This window comes from Oncorhynchus clarkii, chromosome 20 (genome assembly GCF_045791955.1).
Source record: "Oncorhynchus clarkii lewisi isolate Uvic-CL-2024 chromosome 20, UVic_Ocla_1.0, whole genome shotgun sequence".
Classification (NCBI taxonomy): Eukaryota; Metazoa; Chordata; class Actinopteri; order Salmoniformes; family Salmonidae; genus Oncorhynchus; species Oncorhynchus clarkii.
In genome coordinates this window covers 32,417,675-32,434,308 of record NC_092166.1, presented here as the reverse complement: position 1 = coordinate 32,434,308, position 16,634 = coordinate 32,417,675, and the positions used below count along the sequence as shown (strand labels likewise).

At 46.1% G+C, this 16,634-nt stretch overlaps 2 protein-coding genes across 2 annotated transcripts; one reads left to right on the top strand and one right to left on the bottom strand.

Annotated features, from left to right (window-relative positions):
- The first annotated feature begins 1,437 nt into the window (after nt 1-1,437).
- Nucleotides 1,438-13,908, top strand: LOC139377387 (nuclear factor of activated T-cells, cytoplasmic 4-like). The gene is made up of 13 exons (XM_071120416.1): nt 1,438-2,134; nt 3,228-3,391; nt 4,318-4,827; nt 4,908-5,083; nt 5,203-5,365; nt 10,967-11,067; nt 11,176-11,277; nt 11,460-11,647; nt 11,830-11,970; nt 12,170-12,225; nt 12,333-12,459; nt 12,612-13,307; nt 13,468-13,908. Exons 1-13 carry the CDS (start codon nt 1,954-1,956, stop codon nt 13,536-13,538), a joined length of 2,676 nt encoding a protein of 891 aa, XP_070976517.1. The 5' UTR covers nt 1,438-1,953; the 3' UTR covers nt 13,539-13,908.
- On the bottom strand, nt 13,821-16,463 carry LOC139377054 (neoverrucotoxin subunit beta-like). The gene is made up of 3 exons (XM_071120106.1): nt 16,418-16,463; nt 16,045-16,104; nt 13,821-14,387 (listed from the first exon to the last, which is right to left on the bottom strand). The coding sequence occupies exons 1-3, from the start codon at nt 16,461-16,463 to the stop codon at nt 13,891-13,893; spliced, it is 603 nt and encodes a 200-aa protein (XP_070976207.1). The 3' UTR covers nt 13,821-13,890.
- Between the last annotated feature and the right edge of the window lie 171 nt (nt 16,464-16,634).

The window sequence follows — 16,634 nt, the reverse complement described above, 5'->3', positions numbered from 1 at the left end:
TAGGATACCTGCCACCCTCTTTCATCTCCTATACCTCTCAAATTCAAATCTGGACCCCAAAGTCAGTTCCAGTTCTTTTTCCATTCTTCCCCTCTAATCAGAGACTCATTTAGACCTGTGACACCTGGTGGGTGCAGTTAATTATCAGGTAGAACAAAAAAAAGAGCCGGTACTCCGGACTTCCAGGGTAGGATTTTAACACCCCTGTCCTGTACTGTATATATTCCCTTTCTGGGAATGTTATGGAAAGACTGTTCCACCTTTTTACCTCATGGTGGCAACATATCCACATAATTCTATCTTCCTCCGTCAATGAGTATGACATTCAACTGTTGACATCAGCTGAAACCCAGCCTGAGGATTTGACCCACATATCATCCTTCTAATTTGTAACACTCATTTGCCTCCCAAATAAAACGCTACTGATTATATCAACTCTAAAGAGCTCTTTTTTAATTTCTTGCCAAAACTCCATGAAGGCCAGATAATTCTGAAAGACACCATAAACCTACTGAATTATCCCAATCCCCCCTAATTTAAACTATAACCCTAAATAATAAGCAGTCTTTAGGTAATGCTCAATCTTGATTGTGCAACAACATTCACCAAATTGAACTATCTTAATTTGGAAAAAAGATACCAGTACCCACATCCCCAAGAGTATGAACTATAGAAAGTGAGACACAAAAAAAAAGCTTCCAACTCCTGTATAGCATAATGATTGTGAGAACTGGAGGAGGGGTGAGCGACGGAGAGAAGGGGGGGATAGAGAAAGAGAGGGAGGGAGCATGTTTATTTAAGCTTTTCGTCTCCCGTCTCAGACAGAGTGCAGACAGACTACAGAGGATAATCAGAAACAGATCTCGCAAGGCAAGGCGAGGAAGGGAGGAAGAGAGGGAGGGGGTGAGCCTGGGAGAGCTGGAGGAGGGAAAAGAGAAAGGGGGAGAGGGGTAATGGGAGGAGAAAGGGAAGAAAACAGAAGAGGGGTGGGGGCTGTCATGTAAAACACCACAGGAAACAGCCTGGCCTCTTCATGCTCTCTGAGTGACAGCGAAGCATCATTGTCCTTCTTGTGACAGAGAGCACTGGGACATTCAGTGAGGCCACAGCAGGGAGGAACAGCCCACCAGCCAAACATCTGGCTCAAGAGGGCCAGTTCATTACTTGTATTACACTCGAGTTGATGCCATTTAAAAAGTTTGGTGATGGGGGAGGGAGGGAAGGCAGAAAACGCCTGGAAATACAAGGATGTGATGTCAAACTGTCAGAGGAAATGTATGCAATAATCTACAGTATATGCCACATAACTGATTAATTATTTATAAGAACTTGGTAAAAAATCTCAAAGCAACCAAACCTCCTCAGCTCATGGACATAAGCAGCGGGAGAGAGGAGGGGGTCTCCTTGACTGACAACCCAAATGTCCTATGGAATTCCAGTAACGGTCCAACTGTGCTGAGAAACCCACCCAAAGGCAATTAAGGGTAAAGTACTACAAAAATATTTGATACACTTTTTTTTCTGGTCGAATAGAAGAAAGGATGGCGAGAGAGCAATAGAATGAAACACTGATCGCCTGTGATGGAATAGATAGATAACGGTCCGATCGTTTACGAATTTCAAAGAACTCAACGATATAGGCTAGCCTACGCATAACATTTGTCTTCTCCAAAACTTCGAATGAAATAGATGAAGCGGTGGTCCAAAAATATGTCTTATCGGCGCAAGACATTATAAAAAGTTACAGAGAGAGTTTCTGAGCAAGAACGACCACAATAACGAATGTTGGACCTACCCTTGAACGTATACATTTTGCGAAAACGTCGATGTTTTTTTTTTTAAAGGACCAAGGAAAGTGTTATTATTATTGGATCACACTTGGGTAGATCTCAATCTTTTCAGCCAGGGTGTTCTCTTCATCAGTCTCTCTGATTTATTCAGCGTGCTGAGGGGATGGGGGCCGCGCCGGGTTCGGGCTGGGAGGAGGGGGAGTTCGAGTTCAAGTTGGTTTTTGAGGAGGACCCGCCGCGCCAACTCCGGGGCCCATCCCCGCTGCGCAACGCGGACCAGGAGCACACCGTCGCAGGGGAGAGGACAGAGAGCTCCCTGTCGCTCCCAACGTCGAGCAATACTGGTTAGAACACTTTCTTGGATAGTGTGTGTGAATGTGTGTGACAGTGAGAGAGAGATTGACAGAGAGAGAATGACAGAAAGGGGAAAAGAAGATGGTCAATGGTTCCCAATGTTGACGCCTAATCCACACTGTAATGATTTGTCTCTGTGTGGTGTATGTCATGAGAATTATTTAGTTTGACTTGATCTGAGTATGTTCACCATTGGTAAAAGTATGAGGCCTCCTGTTCTCTCTGCCCCCCCCCCCCCCCCCCCCCCCTCTCTCTCTCTACCTGGATATAGATAAGTTATGTGTCTGGATGTAGGCCTAGTGTGTGCTTGTCTGCGTGTGGGGGATGTGTGTGTTCGTGTGTATGGAGTTTGCGTGCTGTGTATTGCATGCTTGTGCTTGCCTGTATCTTGTGTGATTGTGTGTGTGTGTGTGTGTAAGGGCAGAATTCAATGTGGTTCTAATCAGCTGTGCGTGTGAGTGAAGTTAACAGCTGCCATCTGGATTGAAACCTCAATCTCTGTTTACCGAGCATGCACCACACCTCCCTCCCTCCATTCTCCCTCCTTTACTTTCTCCCTCCCTCTCCTTCACCCCCTTTCTTCTAACCCCCCCTTTCAGCTTTCATACACACCCCTCTCACCCACCCACGCATCTCTTTTCCGCCCACACTGGGCATAAAATAGTCATACCACACCCTATATCCTTAAACGTACTACAAGAGAAGTTACCACGGTGCGTACTGTACCTCTTCACTGCTGCACTAGGCTGACCAATGATCCATAATGGACACTGGACAGTGGTGGACACGGTGCTTTACAGTGACCCTAACTCCCTGGTACTGTCTACTGCACCACCACGCCACAGCAGGGTAATGTTTAGTGTAATGTGCAGTTAAAACACCAGTAAGGGACATTTCCTTACCTATTGTATTACCATTCTTGAGAGTTAGGGATACTTTTTCTAGTAGTAGTTTCACTCTTCAACGTGAATGTATTTTGTCTCTGTACTCTCTTAACAGTGAACTCAGTAGGATACAGCTTACCATGTCAACTGTAACTGAGAGACTCCTGACACTTGTTCCACCTTTTGTGTTTGGTCACAGACAGCCACCTGGCGGCCACTCATGTAGGCCAGCCAATCGGCATCCCTACCCCACCGTCTTCTTCAGCCAGTCAAAGGGCTGGGATGCATTCCCCGCCCCCCAGGCGTGCCTTGGTGAGGGAGTTCAGCGGGACTTATGAGAGTCTTCCAGCGCGATCTGTACAAGTGAGTGGTCAGAGATGGGCCAGTTACTCTCCTGGTCAGTGAGAGTGGGACAGAGATGCTGGAAGCCATACCTGTCCTTACAGTATGGTCCCTACTGTACATGTCTCTATTGTTAACCCTATCAGTCCCGAGACCCCAGCAAAAATCAGCTTTTCATTTTACATGACTTTCATTTATCTGCATATCTAGCCGTTATATTTAGCCTCACAATGAGGCGTTTTACCATTTCATTCTAAGGACAACAAGGGCTACAAGTACAACACAAAACCATTTGACATAAACTGTCGCCTTCAAATGTCAACACAAAAAAGGTCCAAAGCAAAGCAAAAAATTTTTTTTAAATCAAAATAATGCTGTAAGTACAGAAACGATTTTCTCAGTGGGAAATGAATATCCACCTAGTCAGTGACAACCGTGTGGAGTATGTGACAGCAACGATGTGAGCTTTTTACAGTATTATAGACGCTATGTCCTACAGATGTGCTATGATCTTCTATGTAGAAATAGCCCTTACCTTCCAGCGACTCCTATGCAGCTTGTGAGAGTCATAGAACAAAACATGTCCATGTTTCTGAGAGTCTCAGCTTTTCATAGATATGTTTAATAGTTTGTAACTCTAACCATTTGGACTCTACAGACGTTTCTGTAAAAAGACCCGTTCCTGGACCGCCTCTGGGATCTGCCCTTGTCTCACAAACACCGCTCTAGCTTAGCCCCGGTTAATCACACAGACTAATGGTTGTTACCAACAGAAGCAGAAGAAATAGACAAATTCATTGGTACAAGAGGTCTGTAGCTCAAACGCACAATGTTAAAGGGGTTAGAAGTCCAAATCGCACCTGCGTTGCAGTGGGACTCACTGGGTCAATGTTCTGACATATGTCTGTCTGTATGTCTGGTTTTCTCCATCTCTCTCTCTCTCCCAGGTCTCAGAGTCCCGTGTGTTGGAGTGCCCTAGCATCCAGATCACTACTATCTCTCCAGAGGATGACACTGCCCCAGCAGGAAGTAACTACTGGGACACAGGAGGTGGCTGGGAGAGGGAGCGCCTCTACCTCCCCTTACTGGACCCATTCTGCTACCGCGACGGCGGCACCGGCACTGGGTCCCTGAGCCCAAGCCCTGCCTCCAGCCCCTCTTCTCGTGGCTGGCTCAGTCCTGCGTCCAGCTGTGATTCGCTGCTAGTAGAGGAGGAGGATCTCAATGAGGTCACTTCCCATTTCTGCCTGTCGCCCTCCTCCCGGCCAACTTCCCCGGGGGGTAAGAAGCGCAGGAACTCCCCCCTGGCCTCCCCCTGCACCTCCCGCAGGAGCAGCTACTCTGAGGACCACTCCTGTAACCAGGAGGAAGGAGACTCCACCTCTCAGTCACAGGGTCCCAACAGCAGCTTTGAGCTGAGCATCCCACAGAAGACCAGGAAGACGTCACTGGAGCAGGTCAGCTGGTGGTTTGTAGATCTTAAGTTCCATAGTTTGTTTTCATGCTCAACCAGAAGTCCCTGGCTTGTGTCCTCCAGGTTTCCCCCAGGGAGGTGGAGCAAGTGCAGGCTCCAGCCCATAGCTCCCACTGCCCACTCCCAGAGCCGCTGCAGCAGAGGAGAGAGGCCCCTTCCATGGGCATGGACTACCTGTCTGTGCCCCCTGCTCTGGGCTGGGGGAGGACCAGAGCCAGCGCCCACAGCCCTCTGTTCAGGTTACACAATGTGTTTATACAGTATCCCTCAATAGTGTGTTGCCATTATTATTCTTTGGGTGGCCAGGATGTTCCCCTCAGCCCCGCCCACACATCTGACTGATCCATTGTTCTTACAGATCCAATGCTCTGCCACCACTTGATTGGCCTCTGCCAACTCAGTTTGACCAATATGAACTGCGTATCGAGGTGCAGCCCCGCCCACACCACCGAGCCCACTACGAGACGGAGGGAAGCAGAGGAGCCGTCAAGGCATCACCAGGGGGACATCCGGTTGTTAAGGTATAATAAGTCAATTAAATTGATTATGGTTTCAATCCCAAACTAACACATACTGTATGAACTGAGTGTGCAAAACATTAAGAGCACGTGCTCTTTCCATGACTGACCAGGTGAATCCAGGTGAAAGCTATGATCCCTTATTGATGTCACTTGTTAAATCCACTTCAATCAGTGTAGATGAAGGGGAGGAGACAGGTTAATGAAGGATTTTTAAGCCTTGAGACAGTTGAGACATGGATTGTGTATGTGTGCCATTCAGAGGGTGAATTGGCAAGACAAAAGATTTAAGTGCCTTTGAACAGGGTATGGTATTAGCTTCCAGGCGCACCAGTTTGTGTCAAGAACTGCAACGCTGCTGGGTTTTTCCATGCTCAACAGTTTCCCGTGTGTATCAAAAATGGTCCACCACCCAAAGAACATCCAGACAACTTAACACAACTGTGGGAAGCATTGGAGTCAACATGGGCCAGCACCTCTTTCGCCATTTGGCCCGGTCCCTTCGTCGACACGGCGCACCGCCGTACCACCACGACTGGTCCGCAGACGTAATTCCATCAGCTGTGCCTTCAACCGGCATTTGCTGGACGTCAGAGCAGACGCTTCTACTTACCCCGGCCTGCTAACTTTAAACGCTGTGTCTCCCGCGTGCTAGCGTAGCAACGACTGCCCCACGGCTTCCCTGTTCCATCTATTGCTGTACACTGGACCCTATGATCACTTGACTACATAGCTGATGCCTTGACTACATAGCTGACTGTTCATTTAACACGGTACTCCACTTTGTTTACCTTTGTTTATCTGTCGGCCCTAGCCCCGAACTCAGGCCCTGTGTCTAGTTAACCGACCCTCTCAGCCCATTCATCGCCATTTTACCAGTTGTTGTTGTCTTAGCTGATTAGCTGTTGTTGTCTTAACCTTTGTTGACTTAGCTAGCTCTCCCAATCAACACCTGTGATTGCTTTATGCCTCGCTTTATGTCTCTCTCAAATGTCAATATGCCTTGTATACTGTTGTTTAGGATAGTTATCATTGTTTTAGTTTAATGTGGAGCCCCTAGCCACAATCAACATGCCTTAGATACCTCCTTTGTCCCATCTCCTACACATGCAGTGACTTCACCCAGTATAACCAGCATGTCCAGAGATGCAACCTCTCTTATCATCACTCAGTGCCTGGGCTTACCTCCACTGTACCAGCACCCCACCATACCCCTGTCTGCACATTATGCCCTGAATCTTTTCTACCACGCCCAGAAATCTGCTCCTTTTATTCTCTGTCCCCAACACACTAGACAACCAGTTTTGCTAGCCTTTAGCCATACCCTCATCCTACTCCTCCTTTGTTCCTCGGGGATGTAGAGGTTAACCTAGGCCCTGCGTGTCCCAAGGCACTCTCATTTGTTGACTTCTGTAATCGAAAAAGCCTTGGTTTCATGCATGTTAACATCAGAAGCCTCCTCCCTAAGTTTGTTTTACTCACTGCTTTAGCACACTCCGCCAACCCTGATGTCCTTGCCATGTCTGAATCCTGGCTGAGGAAGGCCACCAAAAATTTGGAGATTTCCATACCCAACTACAACATTTTCCGTCAAGATAGAACTGCCAAAGGGGGAGGAGTTGCAATCTACTGCAGAGACAGCCTGCAAAGTTCTGTCATACTTTCCAGGTCTCTGCCCAAACAGTTCAAGCATCTAATTTTAAAAATGAATCTCTCCAGAAATAAGTCTCTCACTGTTGCCGCCTGTTATAGACCCCCCTCAGCTCCCAGCTGTGCCCTGGACACCATATGTGAATTGATTGCCCACCATCTTCAGAGTTCGTTCTGTTAGGTAACCTATACTGGGATATGCTTAACACCCCAGAAGTACTACAATCTAAGATAGATGCCCTCAATGTCACACAAATCATCAAGGAAACCACCAGGTACAACCCTAAATCCGTAAACATGGGCACCCTCATAGATATTAGCCTGACCAACTTGTCCTCCAAATACACATCTGCTGTTTTCAATCAGGATCTCAGTGATCACTGCCTCATTGCCTGCATCCGCTATGGGTCCGCGGTCAAACGACCACCACTCATCACTGTTAAATGCTCCCTAAAACACTTCTGCGAGCAGGCCTTTCTAATCAACCTGGCCCGGGTATCCTGGAAGGATATTGACCTCAACCCGTCAGTCGAGGATGCCTGGTCGTTCTTTAAAAGTCATTTTCTCACCAGCTTAAATAAGCATGCCCCTTTCAAAAAATGTAGAACTAAGAACAAAACACCCTGTGGTGGACTGCAATAGCATTGAATAGTCCCCGCGATATGCAACTGTTCAGGGAAGTCAGGAACCAATACACACAGTCAGTCAGGAAAGCAAAGGCTAGCTTTTTCAAACAGAAATGTGCAACCTGTAGCTCTAACTCCAAAAAGTTGGGGACACTGTAAAGTCCATGGAGAACAAGAGCACCTCCTCCCAGCTGCCCACTGCACTGAGGCTAGGTAACACTGTCACCACCAATAAATCCATGATAATCTAACATTTCAATAAGCATTCATGCTGAAAGACCCAGCCACGTTTCATCTTCAATGCCCTTGCTGATGGAAGGAGGTTTTCACTCAAAATCTCACGATACATGGCCCCATTCATTCTTTCCTTTACACGGATCAGTCGTCCTGGTCCCTTTGCAGAAAAACAGACTCAAAGCATGATGTTTCCACCCCCATGCTTCACAGTAGGTATGGTGTTCTTTGGATGCAACTCAGCATTCTTTGTCCAAACACAACGAGTTGAGTTTTTACCAAAAAGTTCTATTTTGGTTTCATCTGACCATATGACATTCTCCCAATCTTCTTCTGGATCATCCAAATGCTCTCTAGCAAAATTCAGACGGGCCTGGACATGTACTGGCTTAAGCAGGGGGACACGTCTGGCACTGCAGGATTTGAGTCCTTGGCGGCGTAGTGTGTTACTGATGGTAGGCTTTGTTACTTCCATTTCCTAATAATTGCTCCCACAGTTGATTTCTTCAAACCAAGCTGCTTACCTATTGCAGATTCAGTCTTCCCAACCTGGTGCAGGTCTACAATTTTGTTTCTGGTGTCCTTTGACAGCTCTTTGGTCTCGGCCATAGTGGAGTTTGGAGTGTGACTGTTTGAGGTTGTGGACAGGTGTCTTTTATACTGATAACAAGTTCAAACAGGTGCCATTAATACAGGTAACGAGTAGAGGACAGAGGAGCCTCTTAAAGAAGAAGTTACAGGTCTGTGAGAGCCAGAAATCTTGCTTGTTTGTAGGTGACCAAATACTTATTTTCCACCATAATTTGCAAATAAATTCACATACAATGTGATTTTCTGGATTTTTTTTCCTAATTTTGTCTGTCATAGTTGAAGTGCACCTATGATGAAAATTACAGGCCTCTCTAATTTTTTTAAGTGGGAGAACTTGCACAATTGGTGGCTGACTAAATACTATTTTGCCCCACTGTGTCTGGCTAGACTGTAAACTCTCCTTCCAGACTCATATCAAACATCTCCAATCCAAAATCAAATCTAGAATCGGCTTTCTATTTCGCAACAAAGCCTCCTTCACTCACGCCGCCAAACATACCCTAGTAAAACTGACTATCCTACCGATCCTCGACTTCGGCGATGTCATCTACAAAATAGCTTCCATGTGTAACTCTGTGTTGTTGTTTGTGTCGCATTGCTTTGCTTTATCTTGGCCAGTTCGCAGTTGTAAATGAGAACTTGTTCTCAACTAGCTTCCCTGGTTAAATAAAGGTGAAATAAAAAAATAAAAAAAATAAAAAATCCCTGTAGAACGCTTTCGACACCTTGTAGTCCATTCCCCGACGAACTAAGGCTGTTCTGAGGGCAAAAGGGGGGTTGCAAATCAATATTAGGAAGGTGTTCTTAATGTTTTGTACCCTCAGTATATACAGTGCCTTGCGAAAGTTTTCGGCCCCCTTGAACTTTGCGACCTTTTGCCACATTTCAGGCTTCAAACATAAAGATATAAAACTGTATTTTTTTGTGAAGAATCAACAACAAGTGGGACACAATCATGAAGTGGAACGACATTTATTGGATATTTCAAACTTTTTTAACAAATCAAAAACTGAAAAATTGGGCGTGCAAAATTATTCAGCCCCCTTAAGTTAATACTTTGTAGCGCCACCTTTTGCTGCGATTACAGCTGTAAGTCGCTTGGGGTATGTCTCTATCAGTTTTGCACATCGAGAGACTCACATTTTTTCCCATTCCTCCTTGCAAAACAGCTCGAGCTCAGTGAGGTTGGATGGAGAGCATTTGTGAACAGCAGTTTTCAGTTCTTTCCACAGATTCTCGATTGGATTCAGGTCTGGACTTTGACTTGGCCATTCTAACACCTGGATATGTTTATTTTTGAACCATTCCATTGTAGATTTTGCTTTATGTTTTGGATCATTGTCTTGTTGGAAGACAAATCTCCGTCCCAGTCTCAGGTCTTTTGCAGACTCCATCAGGTTTTCTTCCAGAATGGTCCTGTATTTGGCTCCATCCATCTTCCCATCAATTTTAACCATCTTCCCTGTCCCTGCTGAAGAAAAGCAGGCCCAAACCATGATGCTGCCACCACCATGTTTGACAGTGGGGATGGTGTGTTCAGGGTGATGAGCTGTGTTGCTTTTACGCCAAACATAACGTTTTGCATTGTTGCCAAAAAGTTCAATTTTGGTTTCATCTGACCAGAGCACCTTCTTCCACATGTTTGGTGTGTCTCCCAGGTGGCTTGTGGCAAACTTTAAACTTTTTTTAGCACTTTTTATGGATATCTTTAAGAAATGGCTTTCTTCTTGCCACTCTTCCATAAAGGCCAGATTTGTGCAATATACAACTGATTGTTGTCCTATGGACAGAGTCTCCCACCTCAGCTGTAGATCTCTGCAGTTCATCCAGAGTGATCATGTGCCTCTTGGCTGCATCTCTGATCAGTCTTCTCCTTGTATGAGCTGAAAGTTTAGAGGGACGGCCAGGTCTTGGTAGATTTGCAGTGGTCTGATACTCCTTCCATTTCAATATTATCGCTTGCACAGTGCTCCTTGGGATGTTTAAAGCTTGGGAAATCTTTTTGTATCCAAATCCGGCTTTAAACTTCTTCACAACAGTATCTCGGACCTGCCTGGTGTGTTCCTTGTTCTTCATGATGCTCTCTGCGCTTTTAACGGACCTCTGAGACTATCACAGTGCAGGTGCATTTATACGGAGACTTGATTACACACAGGTGGATTGTATTTATCATCATTAGTCATTTAGGTCAACATTGGATCATTCAGAGATCCTCACTGAACTTCTGGAGAGAGTTTGCTGCACTGAAAGTAAAGGGGCTGAATAATTTTGCACGCCCAATTTTTCAGTTTTTGATTTGTTAAAAAAGTTTGAAATATCCAATAAATGTAATTCCACTTCATGATTGTGTCCCACTTGTTGTTGATTCTTCACAAAAAAATACAGTTTTATATCTTTATGTTTGAAGCCTGAAATGTGGCAAAAGGTCGCAAAGTTCAAGGGGGCCGAATACTTTTGCAAGGCACTGTATCTAAACAATGACTCTCTTTTCTGTCTCTCCCAGCTGACTGGGTACACAGAGAGACAGCCTCTCTCTTTGCAGGTGTTTGTGGGAACAGCTGATGACAGGTCCATCCGACCTCATCCTTTCTATCAGATTCACAGGTAGGCGACCGTGCGACAATACTACAGTGAATCTGTGATTGTATGTGCCTCCTCAGTGTTTTGGTGTGTTTTTGTATTTATTGTAAAAGCGTTTCTTCTGATCCTCAGGGTGACAGGGAAGATGGTGGGCACTGCCAGTCAGGAGAGCGTCCAAGCTGGCACCAAAATACTGGACATCCCCCTCAACCCAGATACCAACATGACTGCGCTGTGAGTAGCAGAGAAACAAAGAGAATGGACACAGAAGGTTTGTATGGAGTAACAGAGTGGGCAGAAAGAGTAGCTTTCCTGTGTATGTATATGTGTGTGTACTAAGTAAGTGTGTAGATGGTATTTTGTATGGTGTGAGTGTGTGTCTATGTGGTGAATAAGACAGCCTTTCTGTCTCTCAGCATTGACTGTGCTGGCATTCTGAAGCTGAGGAACTCGGACATCGAGCTGAGGAAAGGAGAGACGGACGTAGGGAGGAAGAACACGCGTGTGCGCCTCGTTTTCCGTACCCACCTCCCCCTGGCCCCTCACGTGGCCCCGCCTGGACGGGTGCTGGCCCTGCAGGTCGCCTCCCTTCCTATAGAGTGCTGTGAGTAGCCAGCCAACAATCACAGTCAACTCTCCCTGTCCTGACACTTTCTTTGAGTTTGTATTTTGATAAGGTATCATATTTATCAATATCCTAGCGAATCATCTGTCTCTCTCTCTCTCTCTCTCTCTCTCTCTCTCTCTCTCTCTCTCTCTCTCTCTCCTCTCAATCTCTCTCCTCAGCCCAGCGCTCTGCTCAGGAGCTGCCAGTGGTGGAGTCGGTCAGTCTTACATCCTGCTCTGTGGAAGGAGGGGAGGAGCTACTGTTGGGTGGGTCTAACTTCCTGCCCATGTCCAGAGTGCTTTTTATGGAAAGAGGGACAGGTAATGACGTGTGTGTGTGTGTGTGTGTGTGTGTGTGTGTGTGTGTGTGTGTGTGTGTGTGTGTGTGTGTGTGTGTGTGTGTGTGTGTGTGTGTGTGTGTGTGTGTGTGTGTGTTTGTAAGCATGATTGTGTACAATTCTTCAATGTTCAATGTGCACCATCCATTAAATAAGGTATAATTGATATCCTTATTTACCAGATGGAAAGCTACAGTGGGAAGAGGAGGCACATGTTGACCGTGACAACAGTAGTGAGGTAAATAATATGTTTCTGGGTGTATGTGTGTTTGAGTGTGCGAGCATAAGTGTTCATGCACATGTACGAGAATTGTAAGGTACATTGTTAATGTTGTCCTCCCCCAGTGCTTGCTGTGTGTGCGAGTTCCAGCCTATAGCGACCTCTCAGTGAGCCGCCCAGTATCTGTGTGCCTTTACGTCTCCAACGGGAAGAGAAAAAGGAGCAGCACTCACTGTTTCAAGTACCTGCCGGGTGAGTCTCGCCTCACTTCATCCATCAGCCTCTCAGCTGAGACTGGAACTATCTTTGTTGTTTTTGGTTCATTTTGAACAATTAATCTCCATGGTATTTATCTACGTGGTCAGGGACCAGACTACATATTACCACTTATTTTTTACCCTCAGTCATGTTTAAAGAGGAGGACCCTCTGCTGTCGCATCCCTCTGCCTTGCCCCTGGAGGGGGTGACACTCTGCTCCATGAGGGGGCCCAGCAGGGTGGACAGCGGTGTGCACCGGGGGAATGATCCCATGCTCGAGGAGGGAGGACTGGCCTTCCACCTTCCCCCCTACCCTTCAGCCTGCTCTCCCCCCTACCCCGGCCAGAGCTACCAGGAGTACTGCCACAAGCCGGAAGCTGTGGAGGAGAGCAGAGGTTCTCTGTCGGAGAGACACCCCAGCTTTGAGAACTTGGAGCTGGGCTTCACTGAGCTACTGCCTCCCTTTTACCCCAGAGTCCACCAGCCTCCCTCCCCCTCCCCTTGGCTGGACTCCCCATACCTGTCTTCTTCCCCCTCTCCCTCCCACTCCTCCTCTCTGAGTCCCTTCCCCTCCAGCAGCCCCATCTCCTCCTCCCCTCGTCCCCCCATGACTACCTCTCCCTTCCCCCACTACCCCTACCCTAATGAGGTCTGCCCCTCGCCTCCTTCCAACCCTAGCCCGTATCAGGACTTCTACCCACCACCGTACTCCCACTATGAGGTATGGGACCACCAGGGCAGGGGACCTGGGGAAAGGGAAGCTCAGGCTGGACCTAAAATGCAGGAGAGCCCCCTGGAATTTGCCAGCTCATCATCCTTTCACCACATTACATTAGAGGAAGGTGAGAAGTTTGTGGGAGGTGTTCATTGGTGTTGGTCTCCATCGTTACAACAGTGACAATACATTTGTACCATGTTTGTTTGTATAGATTTATTGATACAGTATACAGGATGAATTCATATATAAATGTCTGACTGGTTGCTTTGTCTTTTTGCCTGCAGTGAATGAGTTCATAGGAGAAGACATCAGATCCTTCCATTCGGGCTCACAGATGGACAGCCAACCGGGATGACAAGCTCCGTACTGTCCTGTCTTGTTCTGTTTTTATAGTATGAAGTGCGTTATTGATATCATATCACACCTTTTCCTATGCACTTGGTTTCTGACGTATTGCTCAAGTATGGCAATACTGAATGGGGATTAAATAAAAGGGCACGGTTGTAAGTATGATCGAAGGTCACTGTTACAGTTTATATAAGGGAGACTAATGTTTTTTAACCTGTTTTCAATATAAATTATACAAGTAAATGTCTGTTATGGGTCTGTTTGTGTATATTGCTTTAGTGTGCTTGTGTGTGCTTGAATAGATTTCCTTTCTCACCACCTGGGAGTCTAATATCTGTTATCACTGGAGCAAAATAAATTTAGCTCTGTCCAAAGCCCCTTGGTTGAGTGGCCCGAGTGAATACAGTCTGGACAGTATGGAGGAGGGTAATTGTTTCAGAGACGCTGTAGAAGGACAGATCTCCAGCCCTGTGATCCAGGTACACCCCTACCCTACAGGACTCAGGGCCAGGGGCAGGTAGTTTAGTCTCTATGTTGTTATGGAAACTACAGGCTTCTTTGGTGCAAAGTAAACCCCAGTACGTATCATTGAGGCCAAACTGGGCTTCTGGACCAAAGCCCATCCTGCTGACGTTGTTGTAAGAGACTGCTATGTAGGCCTTCTTCCCTCTCCACTCTACCTCCCAGTTAAAGTGGGCCCCAGACAGACCATTCTTACACAGCACCTGGAGAATGTGGAACCTCTCTGGATGGTTGAGGCACAGTTTGGGTCCCTTCATTGTCACTTCCTGGTCTCCCTCAGTCAGGTGGAGGTTGTAGAAGACTGTGTTTGGGTTTAGTGTGAGCTGACAGGAATCTGTGGAGAGAGAGGAGAGGGAGAAAACAGAGCAGATATAATTAGGATGTGTGATTGGTGTAGAATAGACCTTACCTTGTGCGATAACATAAATGTACAGTCGTGGCTAAACGTTTTGAGAATGACACAAATATACATTTTCACATAGTCTGGTGCCTCAGTTTGTATGATGGAAATTTGCATATACTCCAGAATGTTATGAAGAGTGATCAGATGAATTGCAATTAATTGCAAAGTCCTCTTTGCCATCCAAATTAACTGAATTGCCCAAAAACATTTCCACTGCATTTCAGCCCTGCCACAAAAGGACCAGCTGACATCATGTCATCAAGGCTGGAGATCACTCTGTCATGCTGATTGAGTTCGAATAACAGACTGGAAGCTTCAAAAGGAGGGTGGTGCTTGGAATCATTGTTCTTCCTCTGTCAACCATGGTTACCTGCAAGGAAACACGTGCCGTCATCATTGCTTTGCACAAAAAGGGCTTCACAGGCAAGGATATTGCTGCCAGTAAGACTGCACCTAATCAACCATTTATTGGATCATCAAGAACTTCAAGGAGAGCAGTTCAATTGTTGTGAAGAAGGCTTCAGGGCGCCCAAGAAACTCCAGCAAGCGCCAGGACCGTCTCCTAAAGTTGATTCAGCTGCGGGATCGGGGCACCACCAGTACAGAGCTTGCTCAGGAATGGCAGCAGGCAGCTGTGAGTGCATCTGCACGCACAGTGAGGTGAAGACTTTTGGAGGATGGTCTGGTGTCAAGAAGGGCAGCAAAGAAGCCACTTTTCTCCAGGAAAAACATCTGGGACAAACTGATATTCTGCAAAGGGTACAGGGATTGGACTGCTGGGGACTGGGGTAAAGTCATTTTCTCTGATGAATTCCCTTTGTCCGGAGAAGACAAGGTGAGCGCTACCATCAGTCATGTGTCATTCCAACAGTAAAGCATCCTGAGACCATTCATGTGTGGGGTTGCTTCTCAGCCAAGGGAGTGGGCTCACTCACAATTTTGCCTAAGAACACAGCCATGAATAAAGAATGGTACCAAGACATCCTCCGAGAGCAACTTCTCCCAACCATCCAGAAACAGTTTGGTGACGAACAATGCCTTTTCCAGCATGATGGAGCACCTTGCCGTAAGGCAAAAGTGATAACTAATTGACTCGGGGAACAAAACATTGATATTTTGGGTCCATAGCCAGGAAACTCCCCAGAACTTAATCCCATTGAGAACTTGTGGTCAATCCTCAAGAGGCGGGTGGACAAACAAAAACCCACTAATTCTGACAAACTCCAAGCATTGATTATGCAAGAATGGGCTGCCATCAGTCAGGATGTGGCCCAGAAGTTAATTGACAACATGGCAGGTTAGATTGCAGAGCTCTTGAAAAAGAAGGGTCAGCACTGCAAATGTTGACTATGCATCAACTTCATGTAATTGTGAATTACATTTGACACTTATGAAATACTTGTAATTATACTGAAGCAGCAAACTTTGTGAAAATTTATATTTGTGTTATTTTCAAACTTTTGGCCACGACTGTATACTTTAGCACCAATGCGTCCTGGTCACCATAAAGAAAGAAATGGATGCCCAATTGAGTGAGATTTTTGATATTAGATAGATTTTTGAAGTATTGCTCTGAGAGGACAGATACATTGTAAGAATTCAGATATTGTCTGGGGCTCTGGTGTGTGGACAATCTCCACTGTATTGACTGCATATGGGAAATGTTCAGTGAATAACAACAAACGGCTATCCACAATTATGCACTAATTCATTTCATAAAACGATTGAAGAGCAAAACACATTTTTGTCAGTTTTATGAAATAGGTCATATACCACTGCCAGGTGGCAGGTAATGAAGCTCTATTTAAGTGCTGGTGTTGAATATTTTACATATCAGTGTTGGACCTGCTCTTAGAATCTGTAACCAATTCTCTTTCCAGACGTCTTCCAGTCTCTCTGTTAGTTCAGATGTGGCTTTTGACACCGCTCCAAAACAACAGGTCTGACCCAACAGGTCTGACCCTGGATAGATCTGTAGTTCCAGGACTGGGGGGTAGGAATGGGCATATCTAGAGAGGGAACAGTGAGCGAAGGATACAAAATGATAGAAATTTGAAATCCAGATCGAAAACCATATAGTTTTATGATCAAATATACTTGAGGAAGCTGAGGACGAAAGACTGAGCTGGAGAAGCTTTTACACACACAGGATCACATCAGATTCCTCCAAAAGCTTCT

Bases quoted from the DNA above. Each gene is read 5' to 3' on its own strand.
- LOC139377387 (XM_071120416.1), top strand. From the start codon at position 1,954: ATGGGGGCCGCGCCGGGTTCGGGCTGGGAGGAGGGGGAGTTCGAGTTC. The intron at 5,084-5,202 runs GTTACACAATGT...TTGTTCTTACAG, and splicing joins GCCCACAGCCCTCTGTTCAG to ATCCAATGCTCTGCCACCAC. The intron at 5,366-10,966 runs GTATAATAAGTC...TGTCTCTCCCAG, and splicing joins GGGGACATCCGGTTGTTAAG to CTGACTGGGTACACAGAGAG.
- LOC139377054 (XM_071120106.1), bottom strand. From the start codon at position 16,463: ATGCCCATTCCTACCCCCCAGTCCTGGAACTACAGATCTATCCAGG. The intron at 16,105-16,417 runs GTCAGACCTGTT...TCCCATATGCAG, and splicing joins GAACTACAGATCTATCCAGG to TCAATACAGTGGAGATTGTC. The intron at 14,388-16,044 runs GTATCTGTCCTC...CTCTCTCCACAG, and splicing joins AATATCTGAATTCTTACAAT to ATTCCTGTCAGCTCACACTA.